Source organism: Thecamonas trahens (genome assembly GCF_000142905.1).
Source record: "Thecamonas trahens ATCC 50062 unplaced genomic scaffold supercont1.5, whole genome shotgun sequence".
Taxonomy (NCBI): domain Eukaryota; order Apusomonadida; family Apusomonadidae; genus Thecamonas; species Thecamonas trahens.
Window position 1 is genome coordinate 483,579 of NW_013657675.1, and position 17,329 is coordinate 500,907.

Sequence of the window (17,329 nt, forward strand, 5' to 3'; positions counted from 1 at the left end):
CCCCCCCTCCCCCACTAACCCGCTTGCCTTTCACCAATTTTATTGTTGCCTGTCACGTTTGTCGGTAACGGGTCAGCCAGCAGTTCCGGCCAACACTCCCCCCCCCCCCCTCGCCCGCCCCGCCGCAAAACTAGGCCCACCTGTTCTGACGAGGGCGGAGCGTCCCTCCCTCGTCCTTCCCTTCACTTCTCCCCCTCACACTTTGACCAAGGTCGAAGGCAGACCAGACGCGGAGGGCCGTCGGTGCTTTCTCTTCCCCCCCCCCCCTCCCTCTCCCGCTCTGCGCTTTCCCACCCACCCCTCTCCTTGTTGTGGCTGTTCGCTTATCGCAAGTGACCGCAGTTCTTCGCCGCCCGGCCCCTCACCGCACCTTGCAGACAAGGAGGTGGCAAAGTACTTGTGAGTGGTTGTCATGGCGGCTGATACAAATGCAAATGCGGCGCCAGACGTCATCTCTAGGTTCTCCGGATGGGTGGGCGACTGGCGTGTGGCTGTTCTCGAAGTCTCGCTCCCTGCTTGGGTCAATGTCATGATCGACGACTCGTGGGTTCACATCTCGTCGCTGATCGAGGCCTCAGAGCCGATGCTTCTGGCTCACTTGACCAACGCGATTGTGAGCGAGGATGTATTCAACGGAAGCGGCATCGCCGACTCGATCGTGTATCCCATGACCGGCGCCAGCGACGGCCGGCGCAATGTGCAGACCTGCCTCGACGCACTCAAGCGGGCCGGTGCGGCCATCTCGGTCAAGGCTGACGAGATTGTAGGCAGCTCAGTAGACTCAGTCAAGACGCTGCGGCTGTTAGTGGAGATGTACGAGTTTTACTACTCGCGGCGGCTTGGGCTCTCTGCGCGCAACTTTCACAAGGGCCTCATGCGGGCTGTCCGCAGGCAGCTCAGCTCGGTGTCGGGCATTCCGTCGGGAACGCGCAAGGCGCTGACGGACGCACTGGACCGGCTGGTCAACTTTTCAACCAACTGGCAGTCGGGCCTCCTGTTTTCGGCCCTTGTTGCCTCGCTCGCGCCCAACTCGCTCTCGCCGTCGTCGGTCTCTCTGTCAAAGATTCCAAACGATGCGCTGCAAGCGGCGTTCAACGCTGCCAACACCGGCCTTGCGGTCCCGCAGCTTATTTTGCCATCGCAAGTTGCGTCGCAGCCCGAAGAAGTCTCGATTGCTCTCTATGTGGCCATGATCCTCGACTCGGGCATCAACGGCTCGGACCGCTCGCTCAAAGCGCAGCTGATGGCCATGGAGACCGAGCTCAAGCGGGTGCAGCAAGTAGCCGACCAGGTGAGTGGCCTGCAGCTGGCGCTGACGGAGACCCGCGACGAACTGGCCAAGGCCAAGGGCGTCAATTCGGCTAACGAGGGCCTTAATCTGGAGCTGTACGCAAAGTCGGACGAGATGGCCTCGCTTCAAGCTGAGATCATGAAGCTCAAGGCCAACAACATGGCCGTGACCAAGGCGCTCGATGAGACCAAGGCCAAGCTCGCGCGTGCCCGCGAGAACACCGGCGACCCCTCACTTGGCCCGGTTGTGGAGCGCATCAAGGAAGACGTCTCCAATTTGATGTCCAAGGACGTCTCGTCGCGCATGCTTCGTCTCCAGGCGGAACTGACCAAGATGACCGAGCGGCTGGCCCGCATCGAGCTCCAGCATCGCATGCACGAAAAGGGCGTGACGTTTTCGCGGCATACCGAAGACGACGTGCCTGCCCCGCAGGGCAATGTGGTCATGATGTGCACCCACGTGCAGGGCGCCAACAGGCTATGGATCAAGCATCCGTCGGTGATGGCACGGGCGCTCAACACCCACCACGCCTTCCTCCGCACCGTCCTTCCAACCTACGGCGGGTACGAAGTCCGCGTTGACGGTGACTCGTTCCTGGTCGCCTTTTCGTCGCCGGTCCAGGCTCTCCGGTGTGGCATCTTCCTTCAGATGGAGCTCATGAAGCGTGACTGGCCGCGCGAGATTCTGGAGGAAGAGGACGAAGACGTCCGGGTAGTGTTCGGCTCATCAGGCTCGACCCTCTTTCGTGGCCTCCGTGTGGCCATGGGCTTTGACATTGGCCGAGCACAAACGCTGGAGGACCCGGTCTCCAACCGCGTCGACTACCAAGGCGACGTTGTCGAGCGGGTGCTCGCGCTCTCGATGGCGGCGCTTGGCGGGCAGATTGTCATCTCGGACATGCTGCACGAGGCCGTGGTCGACTCGCTCAGCTCGCTCTCGCTCGGTACCGATCCGCCGGGCGTCACCCCGCTTGACGCGGTGGTGGTGCCGGGCAAGGACATGCTAGTCAACTCGCTGCAACTCTCTCCGAGCCAGCTGAAAGATCGTTCCTTTGTCGAAGCCAAGCGCGAGGTGGCCGACGATGTCATTGAGCTGTACAAGACCCGCAACCTCGACGCCATCCAGAACGCGCTCTCGGAGCTCTCGTCGTCGGCTTCTCTGCTGCACTCGGAAGTTGACACGCTCTCAGCCGACTTTGCCGAGCGCATCCAGGGCTGTGTCTCGCTCCAGCACCGGATGAAGGAGCTGGCGCACACGATGGCTGACCCCGTCGAGGTCCGGCTCGCCCTCGACAAGGCCGTCCAGTTCTTGCACTCGGTCCCGTCAGCGCTCAATCCCGAGGTCTCGCAGCTCGCAGTCTCCAAGCGCAAGATCAACGCGCACCTCGAAAAGGTGACCATTCTGGAAGAGGTCATCACCTCGCTCGTCGAGGGTCAGCGCAACCGGTGGAAGGGGACGCAGCACGCTCGCTTTGCCACCTCTTTTCTTGACTCGAAGCGCGAGGCGCTGGCCTTTGCCGAGGAGCGGCGTGAGCTCATGCACACCATTGACATGCTCAGGTCCAAGCTCGAGAAAGCGCAGCGGTCGCTGAGGGTGACTCGGCGCGGCTCAACACCCAACGGCGCGCCGCCGCTCTCGTCGTCGCCGTCGCTCAGCTCGGCACTGGGGCCAATGGCGTCGACGCTTGGCGGTGGACCTCCGTCTCGCGACCGCCGCTCGCCGCAGCCACACCTCGGCGGCCCGCCGTCGATGCGCTCGTCGTATCAGGGCGGCGATGAGTTGGAGGCCGACACGTCGTCGTCGGCGGTGCTCTCTGTCTCGGCATCGGGCTCGACGCTGCCGTCGCTGGGCGCGTCGGGCGCACCGTCGCGCCGCGGCCAAGGCGGCGAGCGTGAGTACCACCGCGGATGGGACGCATCAGCGTCGACCGGGACCTGGGCGCGCCACGCTGCGCCGACCCGTTCAGCCTCACAACGAACAGTGAGCGGCCCGTCGCCGACCGGCCCGCGCGGTGCGCGCGAGCGGTCGCGCGAGCGCGGCACTCGCCGCGGCCGCGACCGGTCCAAAGACCGACTCACCCATTCGCAAGTCCGCTCGTCCAAGGGTCGCGGCAAGGACCGCGAGAAGGCCAAGTCCAAGTCCAAGGCCAAGTCCAAGGCCAAGGGTAAGGATCGCGACAAGCGCGAGCGTGGGTCCAAGGACGGCCGGTCGTCTGGCCGCCCGCGGCGCGAGCGCTCGCGTGAGGACCACGAGCGGTCGCGGTCGGGCTCGTCGCGCAAGTTTGCTCCGCGGTCGTCGCCGCTCGCTGGTCCCGTCTCGCCATCGTCCTATGGCGGCCTCCGCGCAGGCGCGGGCTCGTCTGGTCACGGCACGTCCCGGCGGGCGGCGTCGGGCCGGCGGTCGCCTGGCCATTCGTCGGACCTGCCGCCGTTGGCAGGTGGCGGCAAGGACATTGACAATGCGGCTATGCTCACCGTCGAAGAAATCATTGAGCTGGACTCTGGCGATGATGAATCGAACCGGGCCAACATGCTCTCAGGCCCAGCGTCGTCGCGGTCGCGGTCCAAGTCTCCGCTCTCGACGCCAACCTCGCCCAATCCGCCGACGCTGCGGTCACGGTCGGGCGTAGAGCTCGCAGCACCGGAACGTGGCTCATCATCGCATGAAAACTCGGGCTCGCTTCCAGGCACGCCGTCGTCTATCACACCTACGTCGCCGCAACCGCCGCAAACGCCGGCCGAGCCTATGGCCCCCACCAGCTCGACCGGCTCCATCGGCGCGGCCCAGAAGAAGAAGCGGATTGTGCCCGAGGTCTCGCGCATTCTGCTCGTCGATGCCAACCAAGTCTCGCAAATCATGGGCCAAGTCGTGCTCGAGCAGCACGGGTACGAGTGCGTGGCGCTAGGCGACGGCATCGCTGCCGTCGACAACATCGAGAGCCAGCTCCGCGCCGGCAAGCCGTACCAGCTCATTCTCACTGCAGTCGACGTGCCCGGTCGCGACGCCTTTGACCTCACCTCGGAAATCCGCCGCATCGAGTCGGCGCTTGGCTGGTATCGCACCCCGGTTGTCGTCATGTCGACCGATCCGGCTTCGGACATGGAGGCGTGCATGGATGCCGGCGTCGACGGCATCTTCCCCTTCCCCATCTCGATGACGACCACCCTCGTCTCGACTATTTTCCAGTATCCCGCCGACGGGCAACCGGAGAAGGAAGCGCTCACCGCGCCGGGCTCTGTGGCTATTGCGTACATGATTCGCCATCACAGCGACTAAGCCGGCCATAAACCGGTCTCGAGCCATCAGCCGCATGGAAGAGAGCAGGTTTTTGTGGCAGGAATCAGAAAACAATACATCTCGCTGCCGTTGCAATGCAAGAAGGCTCAGTTGATGATGAATGAGGCGAGGGTGGCTGGTCGTCGGTCAATGTTGGCCAAGTGCAAGGATATGCCAGCCTGTCGCGTTCGTACTTTTTGTTGCACAGAACTCAAATGGCGGTGACTTGCGCCCACGTGCGAGCATTTGGCGAAGGTGGCAACGACTGTCTCTCTGCCTGCGGCAAGGCCACCAACCAAGGCGGCGACAGAGAGACAGAGAGGGATACTTACACACGCTCGACATAGGGCACGACAGAGGGCAGAGGATATGAGCTTTGCAAGTGGGGCTACCCTTGGAGCGCGTGGCGCAAGCCCGTCGATGTCCATGTCGCCAGCACCGCATTCACCTTCACCAGGACCTGGAAGTAGGACCGGCGGAGTGGTGGTCACCGCCGAGCTGCGGGGAACATCCCACCCGGACTGCCTCATGCACCGCAAGTGGCAGCTGGGAGTGGATGCACCAAGTAAGCTGCAGCCACTGTCACTAGCCGTCAAATGTGAGGGTATTGAGTTTGAGCTGGAGACAGAGCCCATGGCTCTCGGCTCTCGTATCGTCTACAAGGACGGTGCTATTGACGCCACCGCCATTCGCCACCGCCTCCGCCAACCGCGTGGTCTCATCAAGGTCCACTTTGTCTTTCGCGGCGCCCTCCTCCCGCCAGACTCGGCTCAAGACGATGCCAGTTCACAGCCGGTAGAGGTCGTTGCAACGTCGCGCGAGTACTTTCTCTTCACCAACACTCGCCAGGTCTCTGCCTTTCGTGCACGCCATGGCTCAGACTCGGTCCTCGCCCGCGACATGCCGACGCCCTCGCCGTTTGGCGTCCCCTTCCGCTACCTCAAAGACGTCTCGCCCGACTCGGATGCACCTGCTGCTGGGCCCGGGTCGAGCGGAGGCGGCCGTGAAAGAGCCAAGGAGCCGCGCCGCCGCAAGCGCTCGTGGCACTCGCGGTCATCGTCGGCGTCAGACACGCCGCCGTACACCACCTTTGCGTTCATGGTTGGCGTGGGAGGTGCAAGCGCCGCCTTTGAGCTATGGACATCGGCATCCGGGGTGCCTACTTCTCTTGGCGAGCTTAAGCGCGCGCTTGCCATGCGCTTTACCGACTCTCGTGGCTTGGCGCTGACCTCCGTCTCAGTCTGGGAGCCCGTCTTTGATGCATGGGAGCCGCTGACCTCGCTTCAGCAGCTTGTCTCGCTCGCCGAGCCGACCAAGCTCCGCGGCAAGCTCCTGCTCACCACCGATGCGTCGTCAGCACCGTCGGCACCGTCTGGCCGCGGAACCGGCCCAGCCTCGTCGGCTTCGCCGCAAGACCCGCTTCCGCCGCCTATGCTCTCGTCTGGCGGCAGCTCGTCGGTTTTCGACGTCCGCTCGGCTGACGATGGCCTGCCGTTCCTCTCGCTCGACGAGCTCGACTCGATCCTGCACATGTCGGCGACAACGCCGGCTGGCGCCCACCCGAATCCGCACTCGTCGACAGCTCCGGCGCCGCAGGCTGTCGCCGACTTTGACGCGCTCACGTGCGCCACAGACATGGATCTCACGTTTCCAGAGCTCGAGCTGCAGCCGGAGCAGCCGAGCCAACCGGCGCTGTTTAGCTCCAACTCGGCGCTGGCCACCTCGCTCTCGCCACAGGAGCTGGCAAGCCTCACGTCGCGGCTTGTCGACGAGCTCGAGGTCTCGGTTGGGGCCTCGGCACCAGCGCACCAGCCGGTCTACGACCTTGTCGAGGTTCTGCCATGGCAGGCTGTGTACTCGGCGTCCACCTCTGAGCTTGTCGACTGGACCGGCGGCCAGAAGGCGTTCTCGCTCACTGTCATGAGCTCGGCGCAGTCTGGCACCGTGCTGCCGTCGGCAGCGACGCTCAACATCGGCGCCATCCAGCTGGACGTCTCTCGCGAGCTGATGGCGACCGGCGCGTCGTTCCGAGTGGTTACCATCTTGTCGCACGAGGTGGTGCTCTCGCAAGTTGCTCCGCTCGTCGAGCCGGCGATGGCGCGGGCTGAGCTGGATCCAACGACCCCGGTTGTCCTCGCCCAGCTACCAGTTTCGCTCACGCTCGACGGCGTTACCTCGAACGCGCGTGCCTTTGTCGTCTATCTCTCAGTCTTGGCTGGAAGCGGCGACTCGCCGGCGCCGGGTAAGAAGCGCAAGCTCCGCCACGACGACGACGGCGCCGGTATCGGCCGGCCTGGCCAGCGCGCCAAGACGCTCGGCGCTGGCAGAGCGTCGTCGAGTGGCGGCGCGTCGAGCTCGACAGCGGCGGCACCAGGGCTTGGGTGGGGCATGACCATATGGGCCACCGGGCCGCGACCGAGTTCCGACCTGGTGGTCGACGGCCTATCCGACTCGCCGGTTCTCAGCGCACACGCGGCGGCGCTGCTTCCGCTCCTGCTTCAGCCGCCGTTGGCGATGGCGCAGGAGCTAGGTTCGTTTGCGCCAGGCTCGCTGCCGGCCCACGTGGCTGGCGAGCTGGTGATGCACGCGGTGCGGTGTGCTCGTGTCGGCGCGCTCCGTGTTCTTCTTTTTGGCGTGCATGGCCACCCTTCGGCGCTTGCGTCCCTGGTCCCTGGCGGGCTCCGCGCGCTCGACTGGATCGAGCCGCACACTGGCCACACGGTGGTGCACCTTGCGGTGCTCCTTGGCTCGCCGTTTGTTCTTGGCTCGCTCCTCATCAAGTACGCACCGATCATGCTCCGCGAGCTCAACACGCCGAACAGTGCTGGGCTCACGCCGCTCGGCCTCGCGCTCTCGCTTGGCCGTCGGTGGCTTGTTCCGCTCCTGCTTCACTTTGGTGCGGTGCCGCAGCTTGGCGACTGCGCTGTGCCGGGCCCGCTCGCGCTCCGGGCGTACGTCGCACTTGCGCTTCGCGCTGCAACCCTCGGCCGCGCATTCCGCCACGGCGCCATCACTCTTTTCCTCAGAGACTGGGCTGCGTCGCATGGCCAAAGCTCGAGGGCCACACTGCAGGATGTTCGCCTCGAGCGACGGGCGCTGACGCCTGTTCTGGCCAACTCGGACTCGCAGGGCTCATGGAACACGCCAGGGTCACCGTCTGTGTCATTATCATCATTATCATCATCATCTTCTTCTTCGTCATCGTGGACCGCGACTGCGTCGTCAGAGCTCGCGGTCTCGGGCGATGCTGAGGCTCGAGCCCGCAGCAGTGCGCCGCGGGCCAGCCGCTCGCTGCGGTCAGGGCAGACTTCAACCACCACCGGGCGGACTGTGTCAGGCGGAGATGAGGAGGAGGAAGCGACCGAGTTGGCGGCCGAGCCGGCGCTCAAGCTTGCCTCGCACGAGATTGAGCTCGCGCAGTTTGGCGGCGAGCCGTATTTTGACCCACTGGATCCGCGTCAACGGCACGAGATTGTGGCATCTGGCACCGGCGGCGGAGTTGTGGCGGGCGCCGGCGTGCTGCGGCTGGGAGTGGTGGCCGGCGGTGTGAGCCGAAACGGATCGCCGCGGCAGACAGAGCCGCAGCGCCACAGTCCGCTTGCAAAGCGGCCGTCTGAGCGGAGCGAAGCAAATGCTGCGCCGGTGTGGTCGGTGTGGGTGCTGAGTGCGCTCGCACTCGCGGTCTTTGTCATGGTGGCGTCGCTGGCGGTGCTGATAGGGGTGGTGACGGTGTATGCGGCAGACACGCGGTCGTGCGGCTCACTAGCAGAGCTTGCCGGGCAGTACTCAAGCCTTGCGCGGCGCGGCGGCCATGCTCTGGGCACTATCCGTGACCGCGACTATTTCAACTGTACCATCCTCAACCTGGCCGGACTGCCGTTGACAAGCGCGAGCGGCGGCGCAGGCAACGCTTCCGACATTGGCATCTCGCTCTGTCGCGGCATCGCAGCGTCGATATTTTATCAAGGTCTCGACATTGATCGCACGCTCGACCGGCGGATTCGGTACACTTCGTTTGTCAACTCTGCAGATGTTGTTGTGGGATGGGATGTGTCGCTGCCACGTGCGAGTGGCGGGCGGGTGGTCTCTGGCCCGCTTGTGCACGAGACACTGGCGATGATGACGCTGGCCAACGGGACGCGTGGGGCGTGGCTCGGTCCGGACATGGGCTGGATTGTGCCGACCGAGGCGCCAGGCGCATCGCCACCACGGCGCGAAGAGCTGGCACAGCTTGTGCAAGCCCGGCTTCGTGGAGAGGTCGGGTTGGCCAAGGCCAACATGCTGTTCAACACCAGCGTGTGCCTGACATCCGAGACACGGGAGCGCGGCGGGGAGCGGCTGGAGCTCGCGCTCGCGGGCGCGCTTGTTGTCGAGGTCGCGTCACTCGCGGACGGCTTTGTGGCGCTCAACGGCGGGCAGATAAGCGGAACCGGCCACGTGTTTGAGGCGCTGCCGCCGGAGGAGCCGCGGTGTGCTGCCGTGATCGGCCCGCTCTCTGACCTCGTGGCGGAGGCGGGGGCGACTGCGGCCAGGGCTGCACAGTCACCCAAGTCGATACTCGATGCGACGACGCACGACTCTGTGGTGCGGTCGTGGGCGGTGGATCCGCAGCCGCTGGCGCTTCTCGGATCTATGGTGGTGGCTCTGCCGCAGCGGCACACCTCGGACGCAGTGCTTGCGACGGTGGTGAGCGCCGGCGTGTCGGTTGTTCCGCTTGCCGACCAGCTGGGACTCTCGCGCGTCAACGCGTGGGACGATCTCGACCCGCTCTCGTCGGAGGACTACATGCTCGAGCACGGCGACAAGTTGTACGACGTGGCGCCTTTTGTGCACCGTGTCTTTCTCCGAACGGTGCTCCGATGGGGTGGCTCGCTCACCGACATGGTGCAGTCTGTGTTTGGCAGCGCCGGTGCAGAACTCTTCCTCGCGCCGCACTCGCTTAACGCAGTTTGGTCTGCGGGCGGAGCCTTGACGGCTGCGACGCCGCTCTCGCCCAATCTCTCGCCGGCCTCGGTGTTTGCCAGCCAGGTGGTTGACGAGAACGAGTATGACGAGGGGCTTGTGGTGGACTCGATGGCACCCAAGCCGCGCATTACACGCGGCTTCTTTGGGGTCGTTGTCTCGATGATGGTGGTGTTCTTTGTTGGTGCGCTCGGCTACACTATCTGGCTGGTGGCGATGCGATGGAACGCCGGACATCCTGCGGCTGCGCGCCGGGCCCGCGACCTTCGCTACGCCGCGGCCGCGCACCGACACAAGGGCAAGGACGAGGAGGATATAGTGTGGGACGAGGCCGCGGGCATGCCTGCTGGCTGGGCCGAAGCTGCCGGCGTTGATCCGGCGTGGCGGGTCGAGTACATGCGCAAGGTCATGATGCTCCAGGCCGATGTCGACGACGATCACCTGTGGGAGCGGGCTGAGGTGGAGTACGGGGCGTAGGAGCAGAAAGCAGCTCATTGAAGCGACACATACACACGCACACACATGCAAAAGGGCAGGCGGGTTCACTGTTCGGCGGCCTCCAGCTCGGCCAATCTTGCCAACACAGGCGCGAGGGTGTCGGCGAGCGCTGCGGTGGCAGCGGAGACATCTGCGAGCGCGACGGCGGGCGCGGAGGTGATACGCGAGGAGGCGGCGGCGTCAAAGGCGGCAAGATCAAGCGAGAGCTGGCGGTAGATCTTAAAGGTGTCAGACGGCCCGGCCGAGCCTGCGGGGCGGGCGCCACGGAGGCGGCGCAGCGAGTCAGCGGCGTTCTTGACCGAGGTGAGGACGGCAAGGAGGCTGGCAGCAAAGGCGGTAGCGGCTGCTGCGACAGTCATGAGCCGCCACTCGGCGAGGCGGGCGTCTGCAGCGAGGCCGACGACTGAGGCCTCAAACTCATCGAGCGGGTCAAAGAGAGTGGCAAGAAAGACCGATGCCGTAGTCGGAGTTGGCTTGGAGAGGCCGCGGTAGGCGCGCGGGATGGCGGAGAGCTCAGCGTCGAGGTTCTGTGTGAGGGAAGACGTGAGGAGGTCAACGATGGCGGCCGAGGCCTTGGGCCGGAGGGCAGCGAGGGCAGCGGCAGGTGCGGTAAGGCCGGCCGAGACGGCGGCAGCAGCGGCGTCGGCGGCGGCGGGCGAAGTCTCGGGCCCGAGGGCGCCTACAGCGGCGGCTTCGAGGCGCGGCAGAGCGTTGCAAAGAACAGCGTTGGCGTCGGCGTCGAGGGCAGCAAGCTCAAAGAGCGAGACGGGCGTCTCATCGGCCTCACCGAGTGTGCGGCGGTCAAAGAGGAGGTCGACCCACGAGGTGTAGCGGGCGAGCATCTGGAGCGAGAGCTTGAAGAACGAGCCCACGAGCGGGCGGAGAACAATGGTCGGCGCCCACACGTCAGCGAGGACAGTGACGAGGGAGCGGGTCTGGGTGACGGCGGCGGGAAGCGCGTCCGCGGGCGCGTCGTCGAGCTCGGCGAGGGCGAGCGGTGCGTCAAAGGCAGCGGCAAAGGGGCCGACGAGGCCCTGGAAACGGAGCTGAAAGTAGACCGGTAGGTTCCAACGGCGCATAAATGCGAGGTAGTGGTCCGAAGCTCGGAAGGCTTGGATGGCGTCGACCGGGCCGAGGACGGACTCGACGGCGACGAGAAAGGCAGAAGTGGCCGAGTAGTTGGTGTGGAAGAGGTCCGGGAGGCCAGGCGCAAAGATATGTGGGATGCGGTCGTCGACGAGGCGAAGGAGGACGGCAAAGACGGCGTTGCCCATAAACTCAAAGGCCGCACGCGGGGCGTCGGCGCCGTCTGGCAGCTGGTCGGCCGACGAGGCCGCGGCCGGGACCGAGACTGTAGCAGCGAGCTCGAGGAGGAGCCGAAGCTGCGGGCGGCGGAGGAGGACGACGACGGCGTCATAGATGGCGGGCAGACCGTTGTGCGAGCCAAGCGAGCCGGCCTCGAGGGCGGCCTTGGTGATGACAGCCTCGAGAGCAGGGGTGACAACGTGGCGGGCGACGACAGCCTCTGCGTCGGCAACACCATTAACTGCGGCGTAGGTGCGGAGCGAGAGCTTGAGGCCCGGCCCGTCTGCGGCGTTGAGCGCGGCGAGAAAGGTCTCGCGGAGCGAGGCGCGCAGTGCGTCCTGGACGGCCGAGATGCGCGGGGTGAGGCCACGGATGAAAGCCAGACCCTCGCCTTGCTCTACATAGTGCAGCAGCCTGTTGAGCTCTGCGCCAACGCGCTCGATAACGTGCGAGTCCGAGGCGGCGGCGACAGCGGGACGGTTGAGGCCGGCGCCTGACGCGCGAAGACCGAGCAAGGCCTCGAGCTTGTCGACACAGCGGGCAGCATCGATACAGAGAGCTAGCTGAGCGCGAGCAGCGGCAACGGCAGCGCGCTCTGCGGCCTTTGCAGCGACAGTGGCGCGAGCAGCATCGAGGGCAGCGTGGAGCGAGGCGACCTGAGCGCGAGCCGTGGCCAACGGAGCGGCGATGCGATCGAGAGCATCATCCAAGCCAGAGAGGTCTGTGGAGAGAGCAAGAAAAGCAGCATAGTCTTCGTTGATAATGTGAAACAGCTCGCCAGAGACGTCTTCCCGGACAGCATCGAGCTCCTTCTTGAGGCTTCCCAGGGGAATGACCTTGCGTGCGGCGGCGACGTAGGTCTCTGGCACAAACTCGCCCTTTGTCTCAAAGGTCTCTGCTGAGACCACAAAGTCTGTCATGAGAGTGACAGTATGTATGTGTGTGTGTGTGTGTGTGTGTGTGTGTGTGTGTGTGTGTGGAGGAGTGTTTGGTGTGTGTGTCTGAGGGTATGACGGGGGGGGAAGGGGGCATCTAAGGGGTAACCATTGATAACGCCCGTTGACCATGGGGTACCATTGATACCCCCCCCCCCCCCTCCCATGACCAACCACCACACTCCACAGACCCACACCTACACCCTCCTCCTCCCCTCACATGCCGTCGCCCACGTCGTCGTCGTCCACGACGACCACGCCGTCGTCGTCGGTACCCCCTTCAGCACCTACCGGGACCACCGAGTCAAGCCCGGTGGGGACAGCAACAAGCGCAGGTGGGCCATCAGCAAGCACAGGCGGTGGGGCAGCCGTAGGCGGTGACGAGGCGGTGGCCATGGCGGTGGCACAGACAGCGCATGCGTATGCACACCCACAGCAGACAGCCATGCCTGCTCCTCGCCCTCTCTCGGCCTCGCTTGGTCATCCCTCGCCCTCGCGCAAGCGGCAGCGCGACATGACGCCGGACGACTTTGGCCTCCGTCTCCCTCCCGGCGCCGTCCCGCGACCAAAGCGCCGCAAGACGCCGACCAAGACCCCATCGCCGGCCTTTTCAAAGCCCATCACTCCCGCCATTGCTCCGGCATCAGCGCCGGGCGTTAACGTTGTCGTCTGCCTCCATCCGGATGCTCCTGCCGCCACGGCCATGGCCGGTGGCGCTGTCGTCGGCATCGATGCCGTGGGCGGCACCGTCCTGCCGGGCGCCACCACCCCGTCGGTCGAGTCCGAGTCCGAGCATGAGGGCCTTGACCCGCTCGAGCACTGGCTCACCCACGTCCAGGTGCTCACGGGCGCCAAGGCGAACAAGATCCTTGAGGTCCAGGCCTACGATACGGTGGTCTCGGCCTTCCGCACACTCATCACTGCCCGCCTGCTCTCGGCACCGATCTACGACGCCCACACCTCGACATACGTCGGGACCATCGACATCGTCGACCTTGTCCACATGGCCGTCAACTCGCTCTCCAAGGTCACCTCGCGGGTCTCACTTGAGAACCTCATGCGGACCAAGGTGTTCGGCATGAAGGTTTTCCAGCTCGCTAACTTTTCGTCGCTCAACCCGTTTGTCGCCGTCAAGCTCGGCTCGTCCATCCTCAAGGTCATGCAGGGCCTGGCGGTCGACAAGCTCCACCGCGTGAGCATCACCGATGACAAGGGCCGCGTCCGCGGCATTATCTCGCAGTCGTGGATGGTTCGCTGGCTCTCGACCAACGCGCAGCGGTTTCTCGGCGAGCGCGCCCACGCCCCGATCGCAGACCTCGGTCTCGGTGAGCCCAAGACCGTTGTCACCATTCGCGACTCGCAGCTCGCCATCGAGGCCTTCTCCGCCATGGTCGAAGCCTCAGTCTCGGCCGTCGGCATTGTCGACTCGCACAACGTGCTCAAGGGCGTCATTTCCGTTCGCGACATCAAGGCCGTCCGCCCCTCACAGTCCAATCCGGACGTCATCCACTTTGACGCCCTCTACATCAACGTCATGGAGTTTGTCGCCGTCTCACGCGCACAAGTTGTCTCCACCGAGAAGGTTCCGCTCCTCTCCTGCTCACCAGACACTCCGCTCACCGTCGTCCTCGGCCGTGTCGTCGCCGCGCGCATGTACCGCATCTTTGTCGTTGACGAAATGCATCGCCCGGTCTCGGTCGTCTCGCTCGCAGACCTCATCCGCGTCTTCCTCCCGCCCTCAGCCTCATCGTCACTCATTGCCGAGGCTACTGCCTCGGCCAATGCCACCACCACCGTCTGCACCACCACCACCTCGTCCAATGCCACCACCACTGTCTCGTCTATTACTGTCGCGACCACTTCGGCCACACCCGTCGTCTCGCCAGCATCGGTTGCTGGAAATCCGTTCGGGCTGCACTCGAGCTCCGAGCCGCCCGTCACCCTCTGACCGGCGCCCCGCTGGCGCTGGCTCCGCTCCGCTTGTGCGGCAGCCGCGTCGCCTTGGATCCGGCGAGCCCGAGGTCGTCGCGCACGAGCCAGCTGTAGTCAGGGTATACCGCCCGCGGCGGGTGGCTCGCCGAGAGTCCCGCCACCGACGCCGCCGACATCACACGCAACGCCGGCACTTGCTCGCCTTCGCTCGCGCGCATAGACGGCGGAATCTGGTGCCGCTCGCCGCCGAGAATGAGGCCGCCGAGCGCACCGGCGCTCACGCGCCAGTTGCCCATTCCCAGCGACGGCACAACGCTCGCGGCGGGGCGGAACTTGGAGCCCTCGACCGCGTCGGCCGCCTCGCTCTCCCCCAGCAGCACCGCCGACACCGCCCATCCGCTCTCACCTTCAAGGTGAACATCGAGCGTCGCCCCGTTCGCCGGAACCTGGTAGCTGACATAAACGCCATCACGGAGGAGGACTGTGTCGATGTGGACCCGCGCGTCCGGCCCCTTTGCACCTGGCAGCAGCGGCATGGCGTCAACCAGCTGCTGTGCGAGCGGAGGCACGCTCCTGCCGGAGCTCTTGGGATGGACCAGCGCGAGCAGGTCGACGCCGGCCAGCGTCTGGCCGTAGTCGACAAGAAAGAGCGTGACAAGCAGGCACTTGCCGGGCTCCCCGCCAGCTCTGCCCTCAACCTCGACACGGATCACATTGCTCCTCGTGCCGGTCCAAGCACTGGGCTCAAACGCTCGCAGCGGCAGCTCGAGGCGCGGCAGTGCGCCCAGGACCTCGCCATCGGCGTTCGCACACCACCCAAGCTCAGCTGCGGCTTTCCAGGCGTAGACTTGAAACTCGCCGTCGACAGTCGCAAGATTGAGCCCTGCACCATCGCTCGCACCCGCCACCGACGCTGGTGCTGCGCAGAGTGTTGGCATCGGGCCGAGGAGCAGGCCAGCACCGCCGACTGCGGGTTCACTGTCGGCCCGAGCCGAGGCCCACGGCCCGTACTTGAGCACGCCAAGGTCGCCGGCATCACGGTCGATGGCGTGGATCGGCACAAAGCTGACGTCCTCGTCACTTGTGCTTGGAATGAGCGGCTTTGGTGCCATATCTGCCCCCAGCGGCGTCCAGAACACGCCCGAGAGGACCCAGTTGGGCGACGCACCCATACGCTCGACCAAGATCCGGAGCGTAAGCTTGCCGGCCGCGACCGCGGCTTCAGGCGCCGCCACATGGTAGACGAGCCACGCGTCGGCAACTCCGGCAGTGCGAGTCGGCTGAAAGCTGGTCACTTCAGCCGCAGCCTCGTCATCAGCACCAGCGAGCGCGTCAATGACCCGTGCGGTAGTCCACTTGGCCTCGGAAGCGTCGGCATCTGCGGAGTCCCCAGCGCCCGCGTCGACGACAACCGCGACCCGCTGGTGACGGACGCCTGTGTTGTAGTCGTTACAGTAGAGCGCAAACCGGATGGCTGCAGTGGGACGAATGATGTCAACCTGGAACAACACCGGATGCGGATGGTACCAGCAAGTCGGCTCAAAAGCCGGCGCCGGGAGCATGATGTCCGCCAGGACCGGCGGCTGCGCCGAGGGAGGAGGAGCAGGAGCAGGAGTAGGATCAGGAGCAGGAGCAGGAGCAGGGGTCGGAGCAGGCGCAGGCTTGGGTGCTTTTGCAGCAGCAGACGTCGTCGTTGGCGCTGGTGTGGCCCGCGCCAGCGCAGTCTGCCATGACGGCGGCGATGGCGCAGACGGCGGCGCTGGCACAGCGGCGGTTGCAGCCGGCGTCGGCGCCACGCTCCCGGTACTGCTAAGCGACGCCAGACGGGGGGTGATTGGCCGCGGAGTGCCCGGAAGCCTGTTCATGATAAGCGAGCGGAGCGAAGTGATTTCGTCCTTGAGCGCCGCTACCGAGTTGTCGTTGGCAGATGGCGTAATCGACTGCCGGGCTGTCCGTGGGCCGCCCGGCGACGGCGACGGCGCGGCAGCTGTGGCCTTGACGTTGTCGGCAAGGCTGCTCACCTCCTCACGGAGCTGTGCGATTGACTCGGAGAGGGTGCGATACTCGCGTGAAAGCTCGAGCGAGGCCTCAATGCCACCGATGGTCACAGACGCATTCTCCGAGGCGATGGCTGAGAGGTCGGGCGTTCCGGCGCGGGCCCAATCCCGGGTCGTCTCCCCGGCTGCGGTCCGTGCCGCCACACTATCGACGCCTCCTTGAACTTGTGCTGCATCGTCATTGAGCATCGGCTCAGCGAGCCGGAGTCGAAGTGAGCCCGGAGCGAGCTCGGCAGCCGGCTCGGCGGCATCCGCGGCGGGGTGGCTGTTGGGCAGGGCGTCACGGATGGCGTCCCAGGGAATAGCGGGCGCCACGTGCTGGCGCCATGCCGAGTTAATGAATGATCCTGCGCCTGCAGCAAAGGCAGCAGTTACCGCCAAACCCATCCATGACCAGCCAGCGCCAGCATCAGCCTGGCGAGGTGGTGGCGGCGGGCGGGATGGACGAGGCGGAAGATGTGATGTTGGAAGCTTCGGCCGCTTCACCGCCGCTTGACGAAGCGCCTCGGCAATCTCATCAGCGGAGAGGCCCTTGGAAGCCAGGAACTGTACCCGCGCCGACTCGGGAGCACTCGCCACACTTGGATCGGTCAGAAAGGCAACAGCCTTGGCCATCCGCTCGGCAGCAGACGGCGCCGCGTCGTCCTCGTTGTCTTTGCCACCGCCAGCCGAGCCTGTCCTGCCCGGCCGAGGAGCCAGCTTCCATTCCTGGGCCTCAACCTCTTCAGCCATGGTCTCGGTACTCGACATGGAGGAGGAGGAGGAAGGGGAGTGAGGAGAGGAGCGTGTGTGGGGTTCTTGAGGGATGCGCGCGAGGAGCGGTGGTCGCACAGGCGGGATCCGCCACGTGGGACGATGTGGCGGTGGTGACTGGACATGGGACGGAGATGGTTGCAGCGATCGATTGATCTGGGCAATATAATCAAGGGAAGAGAACGAAGAACACACATCAACCTTCTTCATACCCTCAATCAACCCTTTTTACCCTTTCTTTTAAACCACCAAACCCTCCCTCTCACCCTCCCCCCGCCCCCTGCCCCCTCCTTGCCCCCTTGCCCCCTGCCTCTTTGCCC

General features: G+C 65.2%; 5 protein-coding genes across 5 annotated transcripts; 3 read left to right on the forward strand and 2 right to left on the reverse strand.

The window, feature by feature from the left end:
* Positions 1-328: 328 nt before the first annotated feature.
* AMSG_01362 (uncharacterized protein) lies at positions 329-4,671 on the forward strand. The gene has a single exon (XM_013906514.1). It carries the CDS (start codon positions 413-415, stop codon positions 4,565-4,567), a length of 4,155 nt encoding a protein of 1,384 aa, XP_013761968.1. The 5' UTR covers positions 329-412; the 3' UTR covers positions 4,568-4,671.
* Positions 4,672-4,818: 147 nt separating this feature from the next.
* On the forward strand, positions 4,819-10,054 carry AMSG_01363 (uncharacterized protein). Its single transcript, XM_013906515.1, has one exon. It carries the CDS (start codon positions 4,937-4,939, stop codon positions 10,004-10,006), a length of 5,070 nt encoding a protein of 1,689 aa, XP_013761969.1. The 5' UTR covers positions 4,819-4,936; the 3' UTR covers positions 10,007-10,054.
* A 17-nt stretch (positions 10,055-10,071) lies between these two features.
* AMSG_01364 (uncharacterized protein) lies at positions 10,072-12,303 on the reverse strand (the record flags this gene model as incomplete). The annotated part of the gene is made up of 1 exon (XM_013906516.1): positions 10,072-12,303. Exon 1 carries the CDS (start codon positions 12,250-12,252, stop codon positions 10,072-10,074), a length of 2,181 nt encoding a protein of 726 aa, XP_013761970.1. The 5' UTR covers positions 12,253-12,303.
* A 350-nt stretch (positions 12,304-12,653) lies between these two features.
* Positions 12,654-14,571, forward strand: AMSG_01365 (uncharacterized protein). The gene has a single exon (XM_013906517.1). The coding sequence runs from the start codon at positions 12,662-12,664 to the stop codon at positions 14,213-14,215; it is 1,554 nt and encodes a 517-aa protein (XP_013761971.1). The 5' UTR covers positions 12,654-12,661; the 3' UTR covers positions 14,216-14,571.
* On the reverse strand, positions 14,314-16,988 carry AMSG_01366 (uncharacterized protein; the record flags this gene model as incomplete). The annotated part of the gene is made up of 3 exons (XM_013906518.1): positions 14,314-14,340; positions 14,379-16,609; positions 16,703-16,988. The coding sequence occupies 3 exons, from the start codon at positions 16,986-16,988 to the stop codon at positions 14,314-14,316; spliced, it is 2,544 nt and encodes an 847-aa protein (XP_013761972.1).
* Positions 16,989-17,329: the final 341 nt, after the last annotated feature.

Coding starts and splice junctions, on each gene's coding strand:
- AMSG_01362 (XM_013906514.1), top strand. CDS start 413: ATGGCGGCTGATACAAATGCAAATGCGGCGCCAGACGTCATCTCTAGG.
- AMSG_01363 (XM_013906515.1), top strand. CDS start 4,937: ATGAGCTTTGCAAGTGGGGCTACCCTTGGAGCGCGTGGCGCAAGCCCG.
- AMSG_01365 (XM_013906517.1), top strand. CDS start 12,662: ATGGCGGTGGCACAGACAGCGCATGCGTATGCACACCCACAGCAGACA.